Source organism: Macrosteles quadrilineatus, unplaced genomic scaffold (genome assembly GCF_028750875.1).
Source record: "Macrosteles quadrilineatus isolate MER2022 unplaced genomic scaffold, UCM_ALF_1.0 Scaffold_1__1_contigs__length_201487025, whole genome shotgun sequence".
Classification (NCBI taxonomy): Eukaryota; Metazoa; Arthropoda; class Insecta; order Hemiptera; family Cicadellidae; genus Macrosteles; species Macrosteles quadrilineatus.
In genome coordinates this window covers 109,910,692-109,936,554 of record NW_026542594.1, presented here as the reverse complement: position 1 = coordinate 109,936,554, position 25,863 = coordinate 109,910,692, and the positions used below count along the sequence as shown (strand labels likewise).

At 36.3% G+C, this 25,863-nt stretch overlaps 1 protein-coding gene across 1 annotated transcript in view; it reads left to right on the top strand.

The window, feature by feature from the left end:
* Positions 1 to 25,863, top strand: part of LOC128983076 (cilia- and flagella-associated protein 157-like) — a 74,787-nt gene that overhangs the window by 5,541 nt on the left and 43,383 nt on the right. The window contains exons 3-7 of the mRNA XM_054402233.1: positions 160 to 328; positions 1,489 to 1,591; positions 2,142 to 2,295; positions 6,144 to 6,267; positions 12,092 to 12,235. Coding sequence (XP_054258208.1) covers positions 160 to 328; positions 1,489 to 1,591; positions 2,142 to 2,295; positions 6,144 to 6,267; positions 12,092 to 12,235 — 694 coding nt within the window. The remainder of the gene's footprint in view (positions 1 to 159; positions 329 to 1,488; positions 1,592 to 2,141; positions 2,296 to 6,143; positions 6,268 to 12,091; positions 12,236 to 25,863) is intronic.

The window sequence follows — 25,863 nt, the reverse complement described above, 5'->3', positions numbered from 1 at the left end:
CACAGCAGTGAGAGTGCTGCTAGATCGCTGGATCTATCTGCAGTGCTGTAGTGTCACTGCTAGATCGCTCTAGATCACAGCAGTGAGAGTGCTGCTAGATCGCTGGATCTATCTGCAGTGCTGAAGTGTCATGCTAGTTCACTTATACATTCTGCACAGATTACGCTCCCGTTGTAATGAAGTTGAATCTGAAAATGAAGAGGTCAAGAAAAATCTACAGAAGCTCGATGAAGACAGGGCAGACATCATTGCACACCTCAAACGCACACTACAGGCCAAAGCAGATGAAATCGCAGAGCTACAAGAACGATTGGTGGCTCTTCAGCAGGTTATATATGAAATTTAAATAGTTTTTCAGGGCTATCAGAATAAGCTATTTTTCATAGATTAAATATGATAGAAGCCAAAAGCAACAGCCATTAAAATAAATACTTATATAATTTAAAGCATTTGGATCACACACGTAAATTAAGCATCCAATTGGTTGTATTCCTAAACCAACCCATCAGGTCATAGGAAAGACGTTTCTAGGGTTTTAGTATTTTAGAGTTTTTGCCTCTTAAATTTAGAATACTGTATCAAGTGGTTTTATTTTATTTTATTAAAGACAATTTTGAAAATTTTGTCTTTAAATGTCAAAGTCAAAGTAGCTAAAAAAATATTTTACATTATTATCTTATGATATATTTGATTAGTGAAAAATTCTAATTTTATTCCCATGGAGAATGAGTAGGCCTAAACTATTGTAGTTGACTGGTTTATAGAATTTGATCAAATTTGTCTAATTTATTTATTTCATACAAAGCTATTAATATTTTACTAAAAAAGACAATTTATTCCTTCCCTATAGCAGAAAACCAAGTACTCGTTGAACTTAATGTCATGTAAGTAAATGGGGAATAAATCTTATCGAAATAATTTTAGAAAATATTTTATATAAGATCTTATCTTTAAGGAAATTTTTTGTAAAAAGCCAATCAGGCAAATGGAAATTCGCTTAGTCGGCAGATTTGCTGCGGTGGGGGTATTTTCCTTCCCTGTAGCAGCAAACCTTATTATATATAGTTAAACCTAATGTTATTTAAATAGGGAATAAAAATGACATGTTTAAAGAAGTATTTTATTAAAGATACAATCACGCAAATAATTTTCTTAGTGTGCAGGTTTGCTGTGATAGGAGTGTAACTTAACGATGAACTATTTAAATTCAATGAACTAATTAATATACACATTTTACTCATTTGCTGTATTTTAAAGAAATATGCTGTATTTTTTAGTTGCAAAAATCCTGGGTTTGAACAGGATTACCAAAATAGCCAATTGTGACTTTTGCTCAAAATTGTTTTAAAAGCAGGTTATACAAGTAAGTAGGCAAAATTGGTTTTAAATATAGTTAAAGAATATGTGATTAAAAATAAATCAATGTTGTGTCACAGTTTTTCAGGCTTCAAGAGAAAACATATAGCTTATAATTTGAAATCATTTCAGGCTCGAGAAACAGAACGTGCTATGTTCTTGGAGAAGATCAAAACAATGGAACATGATTTCAAAAGCATGCATGAACAGCTTAACTCTGAAATCAAACTCCTGAGTATGTTAAAACTCAAAATGTTTATCTGTAGTGTTAGGTCTCACAACTTAAACCGTAAAACATTTTAAGATGGTTTACACTATATTGTAGACTATACTTTGAACCAAAAACTGTGATAAGTTTAAAGTATATTTACTACAGAAAATCAGATATATTCTTTTACTATTCAGCATAAGACGTAAACAGGGGGTCAGTATGACTTAAATTTAATGTTATTAAAAGCATAAAAATGTATAAGTTTTATTTGTAAATCTGGTCATATCCTTTTTTCTAAATAAGCTTTTTGCTGCCTTTGGTAAAAAGCAATCAATGCTAAAACTAGACCACGGGCCCCTTAACTGAGGTTATTGGACTAAAGTTATGATGGGTGTCTCAAACCATTTTGGACAAAATGCTAACACTAAAACAGTAATCCTGAATACAGCCCAAGTTAAAAAGTAATAGATTTATTGTAGGACCAACTTAAACAAAAAACTGATTAAAAAGATCATTTAAACAAGTTTTCCGATTCTTGCTAATGAAAAGAAATAACTGATTTTATCTTTTCTAGATGGTAAATTAAACTCATTAGAAGAATTTAGAAGAGAAAGAGAAGATTTAATGAACAAGTTCTTGAAACAAGAGGAAGCTATGGAAGAACAAGAGAAAAGACATAAAGTTCAACTTTATGAAGTAGAGAGAAAGTTTATCATAGGAAAAGATGAGTAAGTTGGTTCTTACTAGAAAAAAGTCTTTCAGGAAACTGTTTCATTCACTGGAAAACTAAACTCCACATACCGTCATAAAAAATAAAACTGCACTTTTTGGACGGTATCCCAATTTTTCCTGGGACCCCAAAATGGGGTATTTTGGGGGTAGCTCCAAAATTTTAAATGTAAAGCCCCATCGAGTGACACCTCATTTTAAAGGCCTTTATTAAAGAAGAATATCAGTGAAAACTAGAGGTCTCTATCTCAACCCAGTACGACATGGCGGTCATTTTAAATTTTCATCAGCCTGAGAGAACCCACTTAAATGTATTTAAGTGGGTCACTCGATGGGGCTTTACATTTAAAATTTTGGAGCTACCCCCAAAATACCCCATTTTGGGGTCCCGGGAAAAATTGAGATGCCGTCCAAAAAGTGCAGTTTTATTTTTTATGAAGGTATGTGGAGTTTAGTTTTCCTGGTGTCACCCATTAAAAAGTTAACTAGGGGTATCCACACATTTTCCCAACCCTTTATAATAACCTTATAATAATGCTATTTGTATTATGGCCGTTTTCCAAGACTTAAAGCAATCTATTTGTGTTAAAACTTCTAATTGTGAGGAACCAAGATTAGGTACAGCTCGTGACATCTAAGCTGGCACTTGGCCGATCGCTTCTAGTGTCTAGTTCAAAAACATTATGTCCCGTCATGCGGGTTGCATCAACTGTCCTCGCGACCCATATGAAGGCACTCAAGTACATAATACAAGGGGAGTTAACCCCATGGGGCAGCAGAAATGTTTGCAGTTTGGTCTTTTCCCTACCTCCACCCTCCTCCCACCCTCCTCCCACCAACACTACCCGCGCAAGGCCAAGTGCCAGCTTAGATGCCACGAGCTGTAATGTCTTTTTGATGATGCTTTCTTCCTCCTCAACAACACATAGCTGCTACACATGAGACTTGAACCAGACAACACCTTCTTGATGGCCTATCACTTAACATGGCGAAGCGCATGATCAAACTATGGAATCATGGTTTAATGGGGTAAAAATTGGTAGAATTCCGTAATTTCTTCCTAAACCATTTTGTACAGTTTATAAACTATAATAGTTAATTTCATATATTGAAGCATGATTATGCACTTAATGGTTATAGAGAAATCCATGTGTGTAGCCCCTGAGCTGTTGGACATAATGTAAGACTAAATTACTTACGTAATTCCCGTCACAGCTCAATAAAATATGTCTATTCAGGACATGTTTCGGTGTTAAAACACCATCGTCAGCTTCAGGTACATAGTGTAGAGTTGATCAGTTGTTAACATCGTCAGAAGAACACAGTACGAACACGAATAAATACATAAAACAATTAAACATTTAAAAAACAGGCCTGTTCTGACAAAGATGACCGACCGCACAGGTAGCAAGGGACAGACTAGACCAGCTTATGCTTATCAGTTGTGTGAGAGAGAAAGAGATATTGGGCAAGTATCAGCTGTTGTAGGTTGGACGAGATGAGTTGATGAGGATGGTTATTGATGAGTGAATTAAAAATGGTGTGGGAACTGAACTGCAGTTTTTCGTTTAATATAGTCTCACGGGTGCTAACGTTGTTAAAACTTTTTGTATATTTCATATTCCTCTAGAGTGTCCATCTTTTTCCCTTTTCTGCAAGTGTGTAGAATTTCCAAGCTGTCATCAATATTTCCCATTGTATGATTGAAATCTATTAAATGTTGTGCGAAGGTGGATTTTTGTTTGGTTGAGCTGGAAACTGGTCTGTGCTCTTTAAACCTTGTTTTGAAACTTCGTCCTGTTTGGCCAACATACATACTAGGACATTCAGCGCATTTCAGTTTATAAATGCCAGTTTTACAATGTATGTCCTTTGCGGTCGTTTTTGAGGCTAATATATTTTTTAATCTGTTGCTAGTGTTGAAGGTCAACTTTATGTTATTTTTCTTGAATTCTTTTTCCAAACAATCATGTATGGTCTGAGAATAATCAACACATATGAACTTTGGTTTTTCGGCAATGTTGTCCCTAGTAATATTGTTTTTATTTTTATGTTTTTGGATTAGTCTGTCCACAATATTACTTTTAAAACCATTTGCTAAGGCTATATGTTTGATAATAGCTACTTCACGTTGGTAATGTTCACTGCTCAGTGGGACAGTGAGTACCGTTAGTCTATGGACCATACTATTATAAGCACCCATCTTTTGGGAATATGGGTGATAAGATGTAGCATGAATTGTTTGGTCAGTAGTCGTCGGTTTGCGGAAAATGTCAAAGTTAAATCTATTGTTGTCTTTAATGATGGTTAAATCTAAAAAATTCAGTTTGTTGCTTTCTTCAATTTCAAGGGTGAATTTCAAGTTGGGTTTCAGACTATTTAAATAGTTAAGGAGTAAGTGTAGCTGCCTTGAATTGCCGTTGAATATTACAATAGTGTCATCAACATATCTTCTATAAAATAAAATCTTGCTACTATATTTATTTGTGTTTGACATGATGTATGTATTTTCTATGTGATTTAGATAAATGTCGGATAAAATTCCTGATAAGGGGGAACCCATAGCCAATCCGTCAGTTTGGTGATACATTTTACCATCGAATACGAAGTAGTTTTGTTTTAGTTCAGTTCAGTTCAGTTCCCACACCATTTTTAATTCACTCATCAATAACTCCGTCCAACCTACAACAGCTGATACTTGCCCAATATCTCTTTCTCTCTCACACAACTGATAAGCATAAGCTGGTCTAGTCTGTCCCTTGCTACCTGTGCGGTCGGTCATCTTTGTCAGAACAGGCCTGTTTTTTAAATGTTTAATTGTTTTTGTATTTATTCGTGTTCGTACTGTGTTCTTCTGACGATGTTAACAACTGATCAACTCTACACTATGTACCTGAAGCTGACGATGGTGTTTTAACACCGAAACATGTCCTAAATAGACATATTTTATTGAGCTGTGACGGGAATTACGTAAGTAATTTAGTCTTACGTTATAGAGAAAGAGAACATTAGAATATCAAACATGAATTTTGACCTGATGACAGGATTTTATGCACGTTGTCCAAAATGTTCAGGTATACTGTATTTCTATCTTATTGTTAGGGAGATATTAAAAGGTCACAGGAGGATCAGGGAGTTCAGGTGGGTGGAGGATTGCATTGACGAAATAATCTAAAATGTAGTGGTTGCCAGAATATGTACGAATATCATCAATCAATCGTTTGGGATGGGGCCGCCACCTAGGTGCGTATTTTAACCCAAATATGAGTGAAGGATGAGTGTAGAATGGTGTGTGATGACCTGTGTAGCTTTGTTACTGACTAAGATCAGCGGTTTCATTAGTCAGGATGATTTATTTAAAGCCCAATGATCAGGAACAGCTGGGCCCAGATTCGAACCATCAAAAAGCTTCTGACTTTTCTTAGGATTGAACCGGCAACCTTTTGATTACTAGGTGAGCACTATAACCACTCAGCTACCCATCCAGTTCAATAAGATTATATAGGTGTTCAGAATAGGTGTATAGGGGAAAAGGAATGTGGTAAACATGGCTTGTAATGAGTCTTAAATAACAAAATTTGTTGGGCCAGGGCAATAACAAAGAAACTACTCTTAATCTGTCTGATTAATGTATATAAAGTTGTTCAAAAGTTTCAGAAAGCAGGGTTATAAACAAAATTAAAAATTAATTTGATCATTGTTCAAACTTTGTACAAAGAAGAAATCAATCTAACAACTAGTTGTATTCATCATTTAAACCTAAGGTAATTTCTTATAGGTCTTGACATTATTTATTATTTTGTTAGAAAAATTTCATTTAGCTGAAATGTCTTATACATTTCTGCAGGTTAAAAAAGGATATGGAAAGCAAGCTTCTTCAGCTGTCACTGGACTTCCAAAATACAACGGATATTCGTATTGCCACAACTACACACCGTGTCATCAGAGAGAATGTTGCTATCAATAATGAGGTATGAAATTGAAAAAGTTGAGAAATCATATGTCCAATATCAGTACTTACATTTACAATTTAGCAACTATTTTTAGCTACCATAACCTATTCAGAATAGACCGGTGGCGGCGATAAGAAACCCCCTGCAAGTTTGTTCACCCCTCTCGCAATAATATTTAATCACATTATCACTGATATTCCACCTAAGCTTGCTCTTGGCCCTATTATAGCGCCTTCACGCAGGCCACGAGGACAGTTGATACAACCCGCATGACTGCTGGTAATTTTTTGACTAAGGTTAGTAGAGAATTTCTATCGGTCAAGTAGGCCTAGTGACAGTTTAGTAAAACTACGGTTTAGTGTAAACTACTTGTCTTAGCACTTTTACTGGTTATAACAAATTTTCGCCATACTAAAAACGAATGGCAATATTCATATAAATATTATTGTTATGATAGAGACGCCCGTATGGATGGGCCCGTCGCGGATCCGGGTCCCAGTGTAATTTTCCAAAAAATTTAGGTCTACGCCCGCGGGCCTTCCTAGTTTCCACCCTGCACCGCGGGCTCGCTATCGCCGCCACTGCGGAATAGACCCCTATCTAAACAGCTCGAGGCCATCAAAAATACAACTGAACAGTTGAACTTTGGTTTGGTTTTAAACTTGTTCCCTAGTTTTACCATCTTAGTCTTTAGGTAAAACAAATTCAGAAACATTTATTTAAAATATATGAAAAGATATAAAAAATACTAGTGTACCTGTTGCTCAAATTCGAGCAATTGCGAAGTATTACAGGAGTTATTTGAAAACAAATAACAGTAATAATTTCCTATGACTTTAAAGGAGTCGACTCAAAGATGATGAAAATACTCTTGTAATTGTAAATATCTTATCATTTTTCCAACGCTGATCTTGTTTTTTAGTGTTTTCTACAAATGTTTCTCACTCATAGCCGCATTAGGTTGTCCAAAATAACGATTATAAATAATAAAAAAAACATACTTAACACGTTCGCTGCGGGTGGGTCAGTACTGACCCACGGCGATCGAATCGCTCATGCTGCCGGGTCAGTACTAACCCACACTGCAGTGAATCAATATGTTGCTCAGTGCTAGCCTGGCGTCAGCTGAAGGTGGACCTACACCACGTTAGCGTGTAGTGTGTGACTTGCTTTGTTCACCGTTGAGTTGGTTCCCGCGGCCCGCTCCCGCCGTGGCGGCTGGGTCGGTACTGACCCACATTACTGTGAACGCCCCTCGCTTTGCTAATTTTTTGTGCTTTATGACGTCATATTCAATTTCAATTATTTTTTAAACTATTTTATTTCAATAATATTAACATTTCATATCTTTTATATCTGTAATTTTTGTTTAATATTTAAATATTTTATACTCCGGTTCTTGATGGGTCAGCACTGACCCATGTATATGACGTCACATTATGAAGTCATAATCAATTCCAATCAATTGATATACTATTTTATGTTGGTTATTTTATCATAATGACTACATATATATTTAGAACATATATTTTTAGTAACATATATAATGTATTCAGTGACATTTCCATTTTTTTCTGACTCTGGCTCCTGATGGGTCAGTACTGACCCATTATTATGACGTAACTTTTTGACGTCATATTCACTTCCGATCGTATTATATAATATTGTATTTCAATAAGGACACAAAAAGGAATGATATAAAACAATAAAGTTTTTTAGCAATACGATTCGATTTTATAATTTCCTTTAGCAGTGAACGTGTTAATGTGATTTTTTTCTACTTGGTGGTGTTCTATGACTTTTCTGTGTTTCCATAGTTTCAAATCGGCTCTTTCAATTATTGCTCAAGAAATGCAGCACAGTGTTAATTCAGTTTAGTTTTTTTTCTTTTTAGTATATCAAATTGTCCAGGCTTTCTTGCTTTTTTCCATTGTAATATTTACGCCAATCCAAATTCAAATAGTAAATATTTAATTTCAACCAAGTCAATAAATGTTTGTAGCACATAGAGGTGCCCCAACCCCCCAAACCCAGAGGCGCAATCCCCCCAAGCCAAAGGAGTAGTTCCCCCCAATTTATGCTGCTGTCTATTTAAACCTACCCTCCCCCCACCAATTTATCTGACAACTTTCCCTTTACCTCATAAAACGAGCATTCCAAGTATTTAGTAAACTTGAAGTACGAAAAACAAACTTGCTGATAATCAAAATTAAATGTTTAATAGGAAACGTCATTTAACAATACATCATTATATCTAACTAATGGACGAACTAGAAGTTTTTCAATTTATAATTCAGAATCTGTAGTGTTAACCAACATGTGCTCATTATTGCAATAGACAACGTCTTCAAAACGTACAACAATATACTCGCAATCGGTGAATTACTCTACTCCAACACAGTACTGTAACTGTACAATATATTAGGTGGCGTTAATTTTTCCAGGGCTTAAGAATTCAAACAGCTTTAAGTGCACTAATAATAGGCTACTTTGGCAAAAAGTATCTTGTTTCAAAATTATAGGCAGAGTCACGAAATAAGACAGACTTGTTGCTCGCCACTCCCAGGCTGCCTTCTACAAAAATCGCCAGGCAAAATACCCACAATACCTTAATTGCCACCTGTACAAAATGTTTTTGTGACGAAGTAATCTTATAATTAATTTTGATAGCCCCAGGATTGTCTTTTATGACTAATAATGGTAGAAACGCATCTTGTCAGACTATCCGTTTGTACACAAAACACGAAACGATAACAGATAGGCCTATAAATTCACGTGTGTATATTGCCGCGGGCAGGACTGGAAGTAAACTGAATCAGGTTATGACGGAAAGACGTGGTCTCTGGATTGTCGTCTGTGTTATCAAAAGCTGATATTGGACTAATTGTAGTAACGAAGGGGAGTGTTAAAAATAATGGGATTCATAATTGAGTTTTCCATTAATAATTATTGACAATATAACCAATTTATATGCTGGATATAAATGATGGTCTCGAAATTCTACAGTACTGCGCAAAAGGAAATTTATTAAATACTTTGAAGAGTGAAATATATAAATACATAAAACTAAGGACAGCACAAATTTTTTGAGTGAAAAAGCTCAATTATGAATCCCATTATATTTTCAACACTCTTCTCAGTCACTACAATAGTCCAATATCAGCTGTTGAAAACGCAGACGATAATCCAGAAACCACATCGATCCTTCATAACCTGAACCTGATTCAGTTTACTTCCAGTCCTGCCGACGGCAATGTACACACGTGAATTGATAGGCCTATCTGTAATTGTTTTGTGTTAATGTTTGTAACGTATTCTGACGACACCTCCAGAAGTGGATCTTTTTTAAATCCTGACAATGGTGGAGTTAAAGAACCACCAAAACATATGTAGCAAGTAAAATTCTACACTGGTATATTAAGGATTGTCTGACAAGGTGTGTTTTTACCATTCTTAGAAACAATCTTAATTACGAACGGCAAAATGTTGTTGGTGTTGATAGTGAGCTACTTAAAAACACTTTTTCAGACAGCTTATACAACATTATACATTCATTTGACAGCTAGCAAAAAAATATCCCCCCCAAATTTCCCTAAAAAAAAGTCCCCCTCAAAAATTCCTGTGGGGCAAACACGCCACAGTACCTCCTCTCTGGGCACCCCTGGTAGCACACGTTTCCTTAAATTGCAACTAAAATATTACCAGCAATTAAATTATCCAGCTGATCATAATGTAAACAAATATTTTCTTCATAAGGATAACATGGGAACTTTAAAAACCACTAGGGCAGAGCCCAATGGACTTTAAAAAAATGTAAGGACAGTTTGAAAATCTACACACCTAGACGAACATTTTGGTACATAATATGTGGGGTTAAATCTCAAAACAAAAAAGCCTTATTGTTTACAATGTTTCATGTAGCGTATTAATAATCCTTATACTGTATATAATACGTGAAGGCGATTTCTACAAAACACTACTCCTCCGTTAATAATGGACGGATTTTTACAAACGACGTGTCAAAATAAAGTATTTTTTGTGTAGACGCCCCCTTTCACCAATTCCTGTAATAAAAATCCTCAGGCTTTGTCACACAGGCCATCAAAGTTGGAGTTTCTCCCATAAGATTAACATGGGGGAATCTAAATATTTAATTGGAAACTTTGTCCCCACTAATTTGAGAGAACGGCAGGGCGTAGAAACTTGGTAGAGGTGTCCAAAGAAAGGTCTTGGTCTGTAGATGAGTTATCAAAAGAAAAACTAAGCAAAATCCCTTAGGACTCTGCCCCAGAAGCCTTTAAAGATCCCTCCACAGAGTTGTTTACATTTTGGCCATGTAAATAATACTTTTTAATGAAACAGCTGTTCATTTTTAAATTGTATTTCAAACCAAACACATTTATTGGAAGTTACTGAATTCTATTCACTCTATTTGTCTATGACTCTACCAAATAAGTATTTGCAATGTTATTTTTATTTCTGATTTTAAAATTGATTTTCTTCTTTATCGTGTCATGTGTTGCAATATAAAGTTCCATTACGAAATCAGTGGAAAATCCTTTTATCACAATAACTCTTACAATTATTTCTTACGGGTTGGTGTATGCCTTTTTCACCACTTTTGAATACATTTTATCATATTATTCTACACATATCAAATATTTATGTAGAAATATCTGCTCTTATCGTGTCTAATAAAATCCAAACATAGAAACCTTGCCTAATATGGAACCCATCTTGATAAATTATTTGCACCTGCCTATATTACGGACTTTGGCGCAGTGGTTTAGTAACATTATTGAAAATAAAAAATAACACCACATTTTGGATGTAAAATATTGTACAAAGAGAAAATACTATTTAAGCAGCTACTATCATGACAGAAAGGTCATATTCCTTTTAAACTAGATCACATAATCCTTTATAAGATACGTTGATTAACAATATGTAAACGTCAATACCTATATATGTAACAGCCAATTTACAGTATTTTTGCTTTTTGGAAATGTCCCTTTGCTAAGTGATTTGCATTATTTGTTGCCAATGAAGCCGCAAGACCATATGAACTAGGAGGCCCCTAACAGTTCAAGAATAAAAGCCAACTTCACTTCAAGTATTCCACTACACCTAACATTCCATAGAGAGATTATATTGACAACTTTATGTTATTGATAAGGCTCAGACAACTAACTGACATCCCCCATGTCAAGGAATTCCAGCTTTAACAGTAACCCCACAATCAATTTCTCAAAACTATACTAGAGGGTTCACTCATTGGCACAGAAGTACGATATGAACTGACGCGACATGACGAAGGAAAAATCAAACTTACACTGTAACGGATATACCTCCCTTTGAAGTTAGAATATGTCTTCCCAAAAAATATTTTCTTTTGAAATAAAGTCATATGAAATTACATTTCATTAACTACAAAAGATCCACCAATACGATTTTAATACTATTTAATGGTTCTTCCAAAGGAAGAGATACCATATAACATACTAATAATAACTCATATGTCGTACGGTATGGGGAATATTTTATTCATTGAATGATCAACCAAATTTGGCAACTAACGCAATTAATATCATTATTGTTTTTACACTTATTACTCTTTAAACAATACTAAATGCTCAAAATATGTATATTTCACCCAATTTATTGCAGTTAGATGAATTAGAACGTAAACCTTGAAAGTAACCGTCGATTTCGACGGGTTTCACCTAGTATATATAGATAGATGAGTTTAGAGATACCTCTAAAAATAATATACCAATACTGGATGTGAAAAATGTACTTATTGTGTGTTGGATTAAATAATAATAAATATTTTAACTTATAGATAAACTTACTTATGGAGTCTTGGAAATTTCTTCATGATGAAAACCAAAACTTAAAAAGTAAAGAAAAGGAGTTCAAGATTGAAGCTGAAATTCAGCGAGAAGAGAACAAAGTTCTTCTCAAGAAAAATGCAGTTCAGAACAAGGTATTCCTTATTTAAACATATACTTAATTTGATGAACTTTGTTGCAATAAAGTTGCCAACCTCAAAAGGTCATTCACATGAATACTAGTTGTTGCCCTTCGGCTTCGCCTGACATACTTTTGAGTTTTATTATGAACCGGCTGAAGTTGTGACTTCACTATGGGCTAACATGACCTTTTACATTATTTTTTCGTATATAGTAACAGTGTTTAAGGATTAAATACATTCTTATATAGCCTAATCAACTAAGCTAATTAGACATATAGGACTACTGCAGTCAAACTAAGGGAGAAATTCTTCATTTGAAAAATTAACTACCTTTCTACCAAAAGCTTCAAACTACTCGCTCTAGAACCAAATCATCATGTTTTTTACCTAGTTACTAACAACCTATCTCATTGCAGTAACAGTTACTGTTCAATATTCAGTGTAATTGTGATTTGTTATAATAATGCTTTCTTTCATCTAAAAATAAATACAGATGGCATTGATTTTTAACTGTTTTAATGTTTTAAAAGAACATGTGATTTAACAATGAACTAATTTATAGTAATTTTGTTAGTTGAAAACAAAACATGAAGAAATGAAGATCCCTCTCTCTCTTCGTAATGTTAATATCTTTTAAAGCTCTGTGAAATCACTCAAAGTTTAATTGTTATTCAAACTACTTGTCAATTGTATCTCAGTGTTCTAATTTGAAGAATCAAACTCCGCTTATCTTATAAATACAGTCCACTACACACGCTATCGAAATACTACATGGTCCTTCGGCCGCAGATCGTCTGAAATTCAGCTCTTTTGGTAACTATAAGTCACAATTAGTTCTACTCCAACTCCAACTTGAAACCTTAAAATGAACTCCTCACTCCTTTCTCATCACTAAGAAGTAAAAAGACTACCAAGACTACTGTAGATCTAAAAGGTCAATATCTAAAGGACTTTGATTCAAACTTTGATTCCTCTATATTTTACGCATATTGTTTTTCTTGTAATTTATTATTTGCCATTTCAATGTTGTATCAAACTATACAATTTTTGGTATTTTGTAATGCTCATAGCAACCACTAATAGCGCTAATGTAACAATGCCATCTGTTATCTGTGTCTCGTATTGCAGAAAATAATGACAATCTCTAATCTCTATCTCTCTGAATACTCAGAATAATTGTTTTGTTGTACAACAAAAATGAAATTCGTCACCCTCTCTAGGCAATTAAACTCAATTGCGAATCGTTTAGCCAAAATCAAAACTAACATCCAAGCTTTAGATTTATTACCTGAATTGTCCCAAGAACAAATAAATAAGATAACACTTTTAGATTCAGAAACACTTAGAAAATACTCAGAATTTGAAACCTCCCTTGAGAAACTATTTAATAGTGACACGCTTCCCGATGATTATGAAGAAGATACACTCTTTCAATTACAAGATACTATATCTGACTTATGTAGGAATTCAAACTCTCACGAAGAAACACCTTTCTCAAGATCCTATAAGTAATAGGCCTGTTCTAAACACTGACTCGATACCAAATACTCCATCAAGTAGCCTACCCCATAGGCCTAGTAGCTCTTCCTCAAACCAAGATAGCCATTCTCTAAAACTCCCTCCTCTATCTCTCAAAACTTTCAATGGTTCACCAGAACAATGGTTGTCTTATGTAAGCCTGTTTCAAGTATCTGTTCATGATAATGAAAACATATCTAAAGTTGAGTGATTTCAATATCTGCTTTCTACTCTACAGGGAGAACCTTTCAATCTTATAAAGAATTTACCAATCACAACTGAAAACTATGATGTAGCATGGGATCTTCTTCAAAAACGGTATCTAAACAGTAGGAAAATCATAAGTATACACCTCAACAACATAATAAACTTACCTAACCTAAGTGACTCCTCCCTCAAGAACATTCGCTCGTTCATTTCTCAATATAACGAAAATGCCCAAGCACTCATTGCACTCAATCATGACATAGCCAAGGATATTATCTTGCTCTCAGCCATGTTACTAAGGAAATTACACGAAGACATTTGCAAAAAGTTTGAAAGCTTACGGGCTAATTCTCAAGACCTACCAACCGTAGGTGAAGTAATAACATTTTTAGAAAATGAATGTGCTTACTTAGAAGCTGCTAACCTCTCTAACTCTCAGTTCCCCAGAACTACTTCAAGCAATGTAGGTTTCGCTCAAAATAGTAAGGGGTCCAGCCCTCACTCCTCCCACATAGGCCTACATAAATCTACACCAAACCAAAACCGCACTACTTTACTAGCTTTCAGAGGCTCAAACGCCACATGCACATTTTGTAGTAAAAGTGATCACAACATTTACCAATGCTCAGAATTTAAAGATTTGTCCGTACAGGAAAGATACAATTTTGTGAGGAAAAACCACCTCTGTTTAAACTGTTTAGGTACCGCTCATTCTGTCAAAGACTGTAAGTCAAATAAAACATGTTTTCACTGTAAACTGAAACATCACTCCCTCTTACATCAAACTAATAATAGGCCTAATGATAAGCTTAACCAAAAGCCTAAAGATAATGCTCCAGCGCCCAAGGAAATGAATAAAACATATGATCATCCTGAACTTCCCTTTGTAGCTGTCTCCTCCAACCCTAATACAACTCTATTGCTAGCTACTGCATTGGTACACTTGAAAGCTAATAACGGTAACACAGTTGTAGCCCGAGCCGTTATTGACTCCACATCTATGGTAAGCTGCGTAACAGAAAATATTGCTAACCTGCTTATGCTTAAACGGACATTTTCCAGTAATTCCAAGATATATGGCCTATCATCAGTAGAAGTTAAATCTAAAGGTGTGTCAAAAGTTAACATATGGTCTCTTAGCGGAGAAATGATTGCTGATAACAACCCAGTCCTTATTCTAGACAGAATAACCTCAAACCTCCCACACTCAGAAGTTCCAGTTAATGTTAAAGAATACTTCAAACATTTGGTCCTGGCTGATCCAACTTTTCATTTGCCTAGTAAGATAGATGTGCTCATAGGTGCTGATCTATTCGCTAAAGTAATCACTGGTGAACGCATCATCATAAACAAGGATCTTCCTGCTGCCATGAATTCTGTATTTGGATATCTCATCATAGGCTCTGCCACAACTCTTCCTGCTGTAGTCCCTCACAAAACAGCCCCTCAATGCAAGGGTAATGTTTCTTCTTTATTAAGTACTCAAGATATTGATTTGCACAATTCTCTGCAGAAATTTTGGACTCTAGAAGAACCTCCCATCAAACTTCATGTAACATCTGAACAAGAAATTTGTGAACATCACTTTCTAAACACGGTCTCTAGGGATTCAGATGGACGCTACTTTGTTAGGCTACCCATAAAAGAAAATCATCCCCCCTTGGTGACTCATCATTTTGCACTCGTAATAGATTCCTATCACTTGAAAGAAAATTAGAAAGTCAGCCTGAAGTTAAAGCAGAGTATAGTAAAGCCATACATGATTTATTGTCATCTAGTCACATGGAACCTGTTAACCCTCCTTCAAACAGTGATAATAAACAATTTTACTTACCTCACCATGTTATTGTCAAAGTAGATTCCTCAACTACCAAGCTTCGTGTAGTATACGATGCAAGCGCACGCAGCTCATCAGGTGTCAGCCTTAACGATATTCTACATACGGGGCCAAAACTACATAATAATCTTAATGATATTCTGTTAAAGTTTAGACAATCCCCTATTGTTTTCTCATGTGACATCAAACAAATGTTTCGTCAAATAATGATCCACCCAGATGATAGAAACTATCAAATGTTGTATTGGAGAGATGACAAAGACGATCCCCTTTCAGTTTACCGTTTAGCTACAGTTGTGTTTGGATTCAACTGTTCACCCTACTTGGCACTAAGGACACTTCACCAACTTATCACTGATGAAGGCGCAAACTTTCCTCTGGCAGCTGAAGCTTTAAAGAAACAAGTATATGTTGATGATTTAATTTTAGGTGCCAACAGCATAGAACAAGCTTTGGTACTAAAAAATGAGGTGGAACAACTTCTCTTAAAAGGGTGTTTCGAACTGAGGAAATGGACTAGCAACTGCCCTCAAATCATGGAAACTCTTCCCGACTCTTACAAAGAAACTCCTCTATATTTCAACTCCTCAGGTAAACCTTATTTCAAGGTACTAGGTATAAAATGGTCACCTAACTCAGACACTTTCTCTTATCAGTTGAATATCCCAGACACACCTCCCACTAAACGAGGTATACTTGGAACAGTTAGCAGAATATTTGATCCAAACGGTTGGTTGACTCCAGTCACTCTTTGGGTAAAAGCGTTGATACAAGTTTTATGGGCACTAGGTTTATCATGGGATGCGCCTGTACCTCCGGATCTAACTGAAAAATGGTCTAAGTTCCTCCAACAACTTCCTTTCTTAAGTGAACTTAGCTTACCTCGATATGTTTCCGTAGCTGATGCTGTTCATATCAGTTTACATGGATTTTGTGATGGGTCTGAAACAGGTTACGGAGCTTGTGTCTACTTGCGATGTGTAAGTTCATCCGGAGAAATCAACGTACATCTGTTAATTGCCAAAGCTCGAGTTGCTCCCCTTAAGAATACAATACAATACAATACAATACAATACAATATTCTTGTTAATTCGTCAAGAATTACAATAGTGTCAATACAATAGTGAATTGTACATGTTAATTTTCATAAAATTCCTTTATTGAGTAGAAGGGTCTTGAAATTAGCCACTTCTTCAACTCCTGTTGTAGCTTGTTGCCAGTCAGGTCTCTCAGGTAGTCACTAGTCAGGTAGATGGTTCCTCAGCTTGCAGCCGGTGTAGGAAGGTTTTTTTCTCCCAAAGAGTTGTTCGGTGAACTGGTAGTGCAAATTTGGAGCCATGACGGGTGTTGTAGTGGTGCAGGTCTCGGTTTCTTGGGGGGTTTATTTCATTCACATACTTTATAGATTCAAGTATGTAGAGAGACACCACTGTGAGGATTCCTAGGTTTGCGAATGCTAGTCTGCAAGTCTGTGGTGGGACAAGGTTGGCGAGGGCTCTTATGGCTTTCTTTTGAAGGACAAGAATTCGATTCATATTTTTTGTTGAAGTTCCTCCCCACACTGTCAAGCCATATCTAAGATGCGACTCTACCAGTGTGAAGTAAGCTGTTTTGGCCACGGAGAGTCCGCCTATGTAGTTTATTCTTCTGACGACATATATTCCAGTACTGATTTTTTTGCTTAAGTGGTTGATGTGCTCTTTCCATGTTAGTTTGTTATCAAGGATAACACCGAGGAATTTTGTGTGGTTTTCTATTGTTACATCCTCTAATTGAGGGACTATGTCTTTTTTCTTACTGAAATTCAGAGTTGTAGTTTTTGTGGTGTTTATTGCTAGAAGAAGATCTCCATCCCTAGACTAGAATTGTGTGGTGCCTATCTTTTGTCCAAACTCCTAAACTATTGCAACTCCCTATACTCTCTCAAGATTACCTTGTCAACGAATTGCATGCTTGGTGTGATTCATCTGTAGTCTTGTCATGGATAAAAACTGTACCCTACCGCTTAAAAGTTTATGTTGCAAATCGAGTCTCTGAAATTCAGGAACTTACTCATACTTACATATGGAAACATGTCTCAACTCATTGTAATCCAGCTGACATTGCCAGTAGAGGAACCCTTCCCATTTCTATGAAAGACAACAGTTTATGGTGGAACGGTCCCGATTGGTTATCTCTAGATCAGGAATCATGGCCTATTCCTCACTTCACCCCTCTCCAAGGTGAGCAATTGCCAGAACGTAAGGCCGAACCTTTACCAATAATGGTTACAACTCAAAAACCAGACTTATTTAATAGGTTTTCATCTTGGTCAACCCTCCAGCGAGTCATCGCTTACATTCTACGCTTCAAAAATAACTTAACAAACCAGGTTAAAGAATCTGGATGTTTAAAGCTTGACGAGCTTGATAAAGCAACAATCACTATCTGTAAAATTATTCAACAAACAGTTTTTTCTGAAGATATTTCTAGATTGAAAGCTGGAAAACCTTGTTCCTCCCATATTGCGGCTCTCCTCCCCCTTCTTAGACGAAAATGGATTGATTCGTGTTGGAGGCCGCCTTAAGCACGCTCAAGTATCCTACGCTGCAAAGCACCCTATTGTCTTGCCCAAAACTAACCATGTCACCAATCACATCGTTGATCATTTCCATTTGAAACACTTGCATGCTGAACCTCAGTTTTTACAAGCCGTTATATCTCAGAAGTTTTGGATCCTATCTCCACGAAGTGTTATTCGAAGAAGAGTTTACAAGTGCATCCGATGCTTTAAATGCAATCCTAAGACCACCACTCAGAAAATGGGAGATCTTCCTCCACAACAAGTACTACCCTCAAGAGTGTTCAACAACTGCGGACACTCTCCAGATCTATAACTAAAGTCTCACCCCTCCCAATCAATGAGTAATGAAAGAAGTTAGACTGTTAACCAAGAGTTTATTGTAAATATGTTCATTTCTAAAATACATTTTTTCTCAATACTTCATTATTAGGTGAACCCCTCTTAGTGGTTCACGGGCGGGGGTATGTTCAATATTCAGTGTAATTGTGATTTGTTATAATAATGCTTTCTTTCATCTAAAAATAAATACAGATGGCAATGATTTTTAACTGTTTTAATGTTTTAAAAGAACTAACAATGAACTAATTTATAGTAATTTTGTTAGTTGAAAACATGAACATCAAGAATGAAGATCCCTCTCTCTCTTTTGTACAAAAAAAAAAAATGTAAAGTTCTGTGAAATCACTCAAAGTTTAATTGTTATTAAAACTACTTGTCAATCGTATCTCAGTGTTCTAATTTGAAGAATCAAACTCCGCTTATCTTATAAATACAGTCCACTCTACACGCTACCGAAATACTACAGTTACCAAGGATTAAATCCAAGCTTACATAGCTAGATGTTACAAAGATAAATAGATAGAAACTTATTTTGACAGGAGTAAATATTTAAACATGACATCTGATCGGCTGTCATGATTTTGTATCTTTTTTTATCAAAATCTGTTGGGAATCGGATGAGTACGCATGTTTGCTTTAATTTCACCCTGTATTAATTTTTTTACGAAAACTATCACTGTTTTAGACAATAGACAATTTCCTTTATTTGTGATTTCTTCAAGAAATACAATGGCGTCACAAAAATCCAGAATGTTTAACATCTAGATTGTTTAACAGTTTACATTTTATTTGTGTTGAAAAGTTCATAATTGGTCAAAAAATTCCTTAAGGGAGTACACCGGTTGGTCCACAAGCCAGTCCTAGAGTTGCTGTTTGAGTTGGTTTCCTGTTGCGTTCTTGAGGTTGTTTGGAAGAGAGTTGATGATTTTGCGGCCAATATAAGAGGGTTTTCTGCTGTATTATGTAGTGTGGTGGAGAGTTGGAAGGCTGTAGTTGGCTGCTCTTCTGGTATGGTAGGAGTGAAAATTCTCATTTCTGGGAAGGTTCAGTTTTTTTGTGTACACGACAACTTCATGGATGTAGAGTGCTGTCACTGTTAGGAGCTTAAGGGATTTAAATGCTTCCCTGCAGCTGTCTAAGGACTCAAGGCCAGAGAGTGCCCTGACGGCTTTTTTTCTGGAGTACCATGACTTTGTTGAGGTTTGCTTCCGATGTTCCTCCCCAAGATATTAAGCCATACCTTATATGTGATTCTATTACAGCATAGTATGCTGTCTTAGCCATTTCCAGACCTCCTATCCATTTCATCCTCTTTATTACATTAGACCCCAGAAGCAAGTTTCTTGGTCAGGTTGTACATGTGGTCGTTCCAGGAGAGGTCTTCATCAATTGTCAGGCCCAGCAGTTTTGAGTTTTTTTCAACGGTTACTTCAGGAATTTTTTGGATTTGTTAATGTTTTTGGCTGAAATTTAACTGGGTTGTTTTAGATGGATTAATGGTCATTTTGAAGGCAGTACTGCAGTGCTTTGTCTGTTAAGGATAAGATGTTGGAGTGTAATTCTTGTGGTGAGTCATGCATAAATAGAAGAGTTGTGTCATCGGTGTACATTATTGTTTCACAATTGTCACTCCTAATGAAATCTGGAAAATCATTGGTGAAAAGGATGAATAAAAATGGGCCCATGACTGAGCCCTGGGTTACTCCTCTTTTAATCGAAAGTTGTGTGGACCTATGTACAGATTTTCTTCCATTTGCGTTTTGCTGGATTTCGACAATTTGTGTACTTTTTTTAAATAGCTTGCCACCCAGTCTTTGGCCATTCCGTCTATTCCTAGGGCTGTTAGTTTCCTTAGGATGAGATTATGGCCCAGACAAATGCTTTGCTGTAGTCAAGTAAGACTGTTCATACATGTCTGCGTGCTTCTAGATGGTTTAGTGTGTTTTCAAAGGTTAGAAAACTTGTTTCTGTTGTATATGGACCCAGCCACAGTGACCGAGGTGAGAGGTAGGAGAATGAGATGGGCTGGCCATTTACTAAGGAAAGAGGACGACTCCTTAGTCAAGAACATCCTTTTGAACAATCCGGAGGTCAGAAGACGACCAGGAAGGCCCAGGTTGAGATGGCGAGACCAGGTTAGAAAAGACCTAAGAAGACTGGGAAGAAGGGAAGAGGAGGCAATGGATAGAAAAATCTGGAGGCAGTGTGTTGGCGAGGCAAAGTACCACCTTGGGTACCAAGAGCCACGGCAGTAAGTAAGTAAGTACATAGAGCTGGAGAATTCCAAATTTGTAACTGGATGTCTAATTCAAAACGAGTACTTTAGAAAATTCCTGAAAACCTGAAAGCCAGCCAAGCCAAACACTTGATGCCCGATACTCGACTTCCTACAGAACGAGAACTTGGATTATGGTGGGACGCTGAATCCGACTGCTTTGTGTTTCATCGCAACGTCGAAAAACTTGAATTTCTCGAATCTCAGTATCCGACGAAACGAGAGATTCTTAAAGCAGTTATGCCAATTTTCGATCCTCTAGATCTGATTGCCCCTACCACAGTAAAAGGGAGACTACTGGTTCAGGATATATGGACTAGGTTTGGATAATGTTGTGACACCTGAACTTAGTCTGAAGTGGAAAGCTTGGATGGATGAAGTCAAAAGTCTTCTAACACTCAAAATACAAAGGTAATAACTTCAACACACGAGTCAGTGACTCAGTTGAACTTCACATATTTGTTGACGCAAGCAAAGAAGCTTTTGCTGCAACTGCATCTGCATCAGGAGAACAAAGACACTTCCAAAACGACATTGATCATGTCACGTGCCAAAGTGGCACCCATCAAGAACCTGACTATACCTAGACTGGAACTCCAAGCTGCCGTTTTAGGATGTATAGTAGCTTCTGCTGCCGAACAAGATTTGGACGTTTCAATCCAAAAGAAAACGTATTGGTCTGATTCTCAAACAGTCCTACACTGGATAAAGTCAGATCCAAAAAAACTATAAACAGTTTGTCTCTAATATAATTGGAGAAATCCAAGAACTTTCTTCAGCAGAAGACTGGAAATGGGTCCCGACAAAATTGAACCCTGCCGACTATGCGACTAGAAGCATGAAAAGGTTCAAGTCTGACATTCAAAACACATGACTCTATGGTCCCCAATTTCTATCTTTAAACTGTGAACACTGGCCCACACAACCACCGAATCTACAAGTGAAAGAAGACCATGAAACCAAACGCCAGTTTACCGGCTTACATGCAGATGTCGAAGCAAAAATAATTGACATTTCAAAGTTCTCATCATGGGAGAAACCGACTAGAATTGTTGCTTGGATTTTGAGATACGTCAATAATTTAAAATCGAGGTGCAAATCAGACGACAAAACTCAACTTCGATTTGGACCGATAGACTACAACAGCATCGTTGAGCTGGAACCTAAAGAACTGAAAGTTGCTGAAGAAATTCTTTTGAAATCTGCACAAGTTTGATGAAGAAAGGAAACATTTGATGAGTAAGAAGCCTATTCCGAAGTCAATCCGCATTTATTCATTCTCTCCATATTTGGATTCTAACAACATTTTAAGAATGTCATCAAGAACCTCAAACTCACCCGAACTGACGGAAGATCAGAAAAATTTTATAATATTAGATGGCCGACACTTTACTTCGAGATTGATAGGACAAATGTATCATAATGAATGTTTCCATCAAGGTCTCAAGACAGTTGGGTGCAAGATAAGAGAAAGATTCTGGATAACAAATCTACGACCACTTCTAAAGAAAATTAAGAAAGAATGCATGAGGTGCAGATTGAATTGTGTGAAGCCTGTTCCCCCCAAATGGCGCCTCTACCAGAATTCAGAGTAAGGAGAACTAGCCACCCGTTCTTCTACACTGGAGTAGATTACTTGGGACCGATAGAAGTTACTGTAGGGAGAAGACACGAGAAACGTTGGGGAGTTTTGTTCACATGTTTGACAACTAGAGCTGTCCACTTGGACGTTGCACATTCTTTGAACACAGAGAGTTGTATCATGGCAATCCAACGTTTCATCAGCCGAAGACCTTGTCCATCGGAGATGTTCTCGGACAATGGGACAAACTTTGTTGGGAGTGACAAAGAGCTCAAGAATGCTATAATTGTTTAAACAATGTCCACATTCAGAGGGGCATATCCAGACAAGGTATCAAATGGAACTTTATTCCTCCTCGAGCCCCACATATGGGCGGATGCTAGGAGAGACTCATCAGATCAGTTAAAACAGCATTAAAATTTGTCATGCGTTCCCAGTATCCTAAGGATGAAGAACTTCAAACCTTTCTTGTTCGAATAGAATTTATCAACAATTCAAGACCACTGACTAATGTACCAATTGACCCACTCGGTCCAGACCCCCTCACTCCAAACCATTTTCTTAGAGAAGCCAATGAAATAGATATCAATGAAGACAAACTTTGCAGAAGGCAACTTACTCGAGTTACTGGACAACTTTTGGAAAATATGGATTCATGAGTACAGTATTTACCCTGCTTGACAAGGAGGTGCAAATGGCACAAAAGAACTATTCCACGAGTCGTTAACTTCAGGTGGAATTTCCACCTGAAGTTAACGACTTGGCAATAATTGTAGACAAAGACAATGCACGTAACACCTGACCCCTTGGAAGAATATCTGCCCTGTACCCCGGTCGAGATGGACAAGTAAGAGTTGTTGACATCACAACACCAAAAGGTACTTTTTGGCGTCCGATGACAAAAATTGCCATTTTAACTGAGGAGGGGGAAAGATGTTAATGACTAATTTTATATATATATATATTATGTTCATTGATTAATCTTTTGTGCTATAACTCATTTGTGAAGATTAAATGTCACATGTTTTAATATTGTTAAAGAATAGTAAATAAAGAGTTATTGAAATGTTGTACTGAAATTGACTTTTCTTATTTTGACTTTGATAATTGACAATTTAATATAGGAAGGTGTGAAAAAACTATTGATTATTAAATCAAAATCAACATTTTAGGAACAGTATTTTATCTAGTAATTTCAATAGCTCATCTCTAAACAAAAGGTAAACAATAATAATAAATAAACAGTTCATCTGATATTTTAAACATTTAACATATGGTTAATTAATTACCATCCTCTTGACCGTTGACTATTTCTGGATAGGTCACGTCAGTAATGATAAAAATATCGTAAAACTTACAAATAAAAAATACTTCAACATATAATTATTATTAATTAACTTGAGTGTCATGCGGCATAAAAAATATTAAAACACTAACTGAGCTTTGAAGTAATCCTCCAAGGAATAAAAGCTCTGTTGGCAACACCACGACTTTAACTTCTTTTTGAACAGTTTCAGCTCCAGGTACTTAATGTTCTCAGGCAGTCTATTAAACATCTTACAAGCCATTAGTGGGAAACTGTCCTTCACTTTAGAAGTGCGGCATCTGGGAATAGAGAACAGGTTGTTGTTTCTCAGATTGTGACCGTGAAGCTGCCCTCTTATTTGAAAATCAGCTAAATTCTCTTTTACGTAGAGGAGGGAGCTCAACACGTAGTTCCCATAGACTGTCAGGATGCCAAGCTCTTGAAATAAAGGTTTGCAGTGTTGCCTATACTCAGCTCCTGTTATAATCCTCAAAACCATCTTCTGGTACAGGAGGACTCTCTCACATGCTGCAGAGTGCCCCCACAAAAGCAGTCCATAGGAGATGTGTGTATGGAACAGGGAGTGATAGATGACGACAAGATACTGCAAAGTGACCAAATTTTTCAGTTTTCTGATCAGGGAGATTACTCTTGACAGTTTCTTGCACACAACGCCGACCATCATTCCAAGAGAGCTTGCTGTCTAGATAGAATCCAAGCAGTTTCTCTGGCTGATTTCCTAATTCAACTCCCGCGAGGGAGCAGATGAGCTGTTGAGTCTTGTCTTTGTTTAGACTTAGTTTGTTACGCTCGAACCATGTAATGGCTTTACTGAGGTCGATTTCAGCCCCCTGGAGCAGCATTTGTATGTCATTGTTGCGAGAAATTATTGTTGTGTCATCAGCAAATAAAAGGCAGTTAATATCATTTCCAAGGTCGTTTATCATGACAAGAAAGAACAGGGGGCCAAGTCAGGGCTAGAGATATACAAGGGCTAGGCCATGCGAGCTCAAAAAGTGATGCCAGGTGGCTCCCCACCGCTCCGCCGCTGTGACGTCACGGCGATACCTCGGGCTCCCGGCACCGTATATCTTTGCCTGTGTGAGCGCTGGTATTACCGCACATTAAGCGTTTATTAAGTATGTTGGACATTTTTTATTAGGTATTAATGTGTTTTATAAAAGTAATTGATTTTCAAATAGGATTACGTATAACATCAATTTTAATAAGTAAAAAATTAACTTAAGTAGATATTTAAGGATGGGAGTGGAATGTAAAGCGATGGCTAAGATTACTGTAGTTATTGATCCAATGCATTAAAGTTACTGTGTAATATCTGTGTTCGTATTGCTCGAATGTATCTTAATGTATGGATTCTTAGTTGTATTTATTTATTACTTATTCATACCTTTTAGGATTCATTGAGGTTATATAAAATACATTGAGGTTGTAAAAAATACATTACCTATAGGCCTACTTAGTACTTTGTAACTTTTACAGGAAGGAAAAGAATTTCAAATCAATTACATTTTATTATAGGCCCTACATATTTCAATACATTGAAATAACATATAGCTGCAAAAATACATTAAGTTGTCTGACTAACTAACCTCAATCTCTGTTGACAAATAACTAACAAGTCGAGTTTTGGTGTGATTTTACTTTATCAGTTTACATCGTTATTATACGTTTTAAATGTTTAGTTACGATATTATTTATTGTGCCTTGACTGTAATGTGACATTACTTTTAGAAACTTGAGACATTATTTTTTAGCCAGTTTTTGTGAACTTCATTGACTTTTTACCAACAATGAATATCGCGGGTTTGACTTTATCACTTTAATCGTATTTAGTAGTTGTAAAAATTGTACTTATTTAGTTTATCAACTGTTTTATGTGGATATACTTACTTAATTTGAGGTCTGGGACATTACATTTAGCCCGTTTTTGAAACATTTCGTCATAATTAACAAACGATTTAATCACCAAATGAAAAAGGCACAGCAGCATTT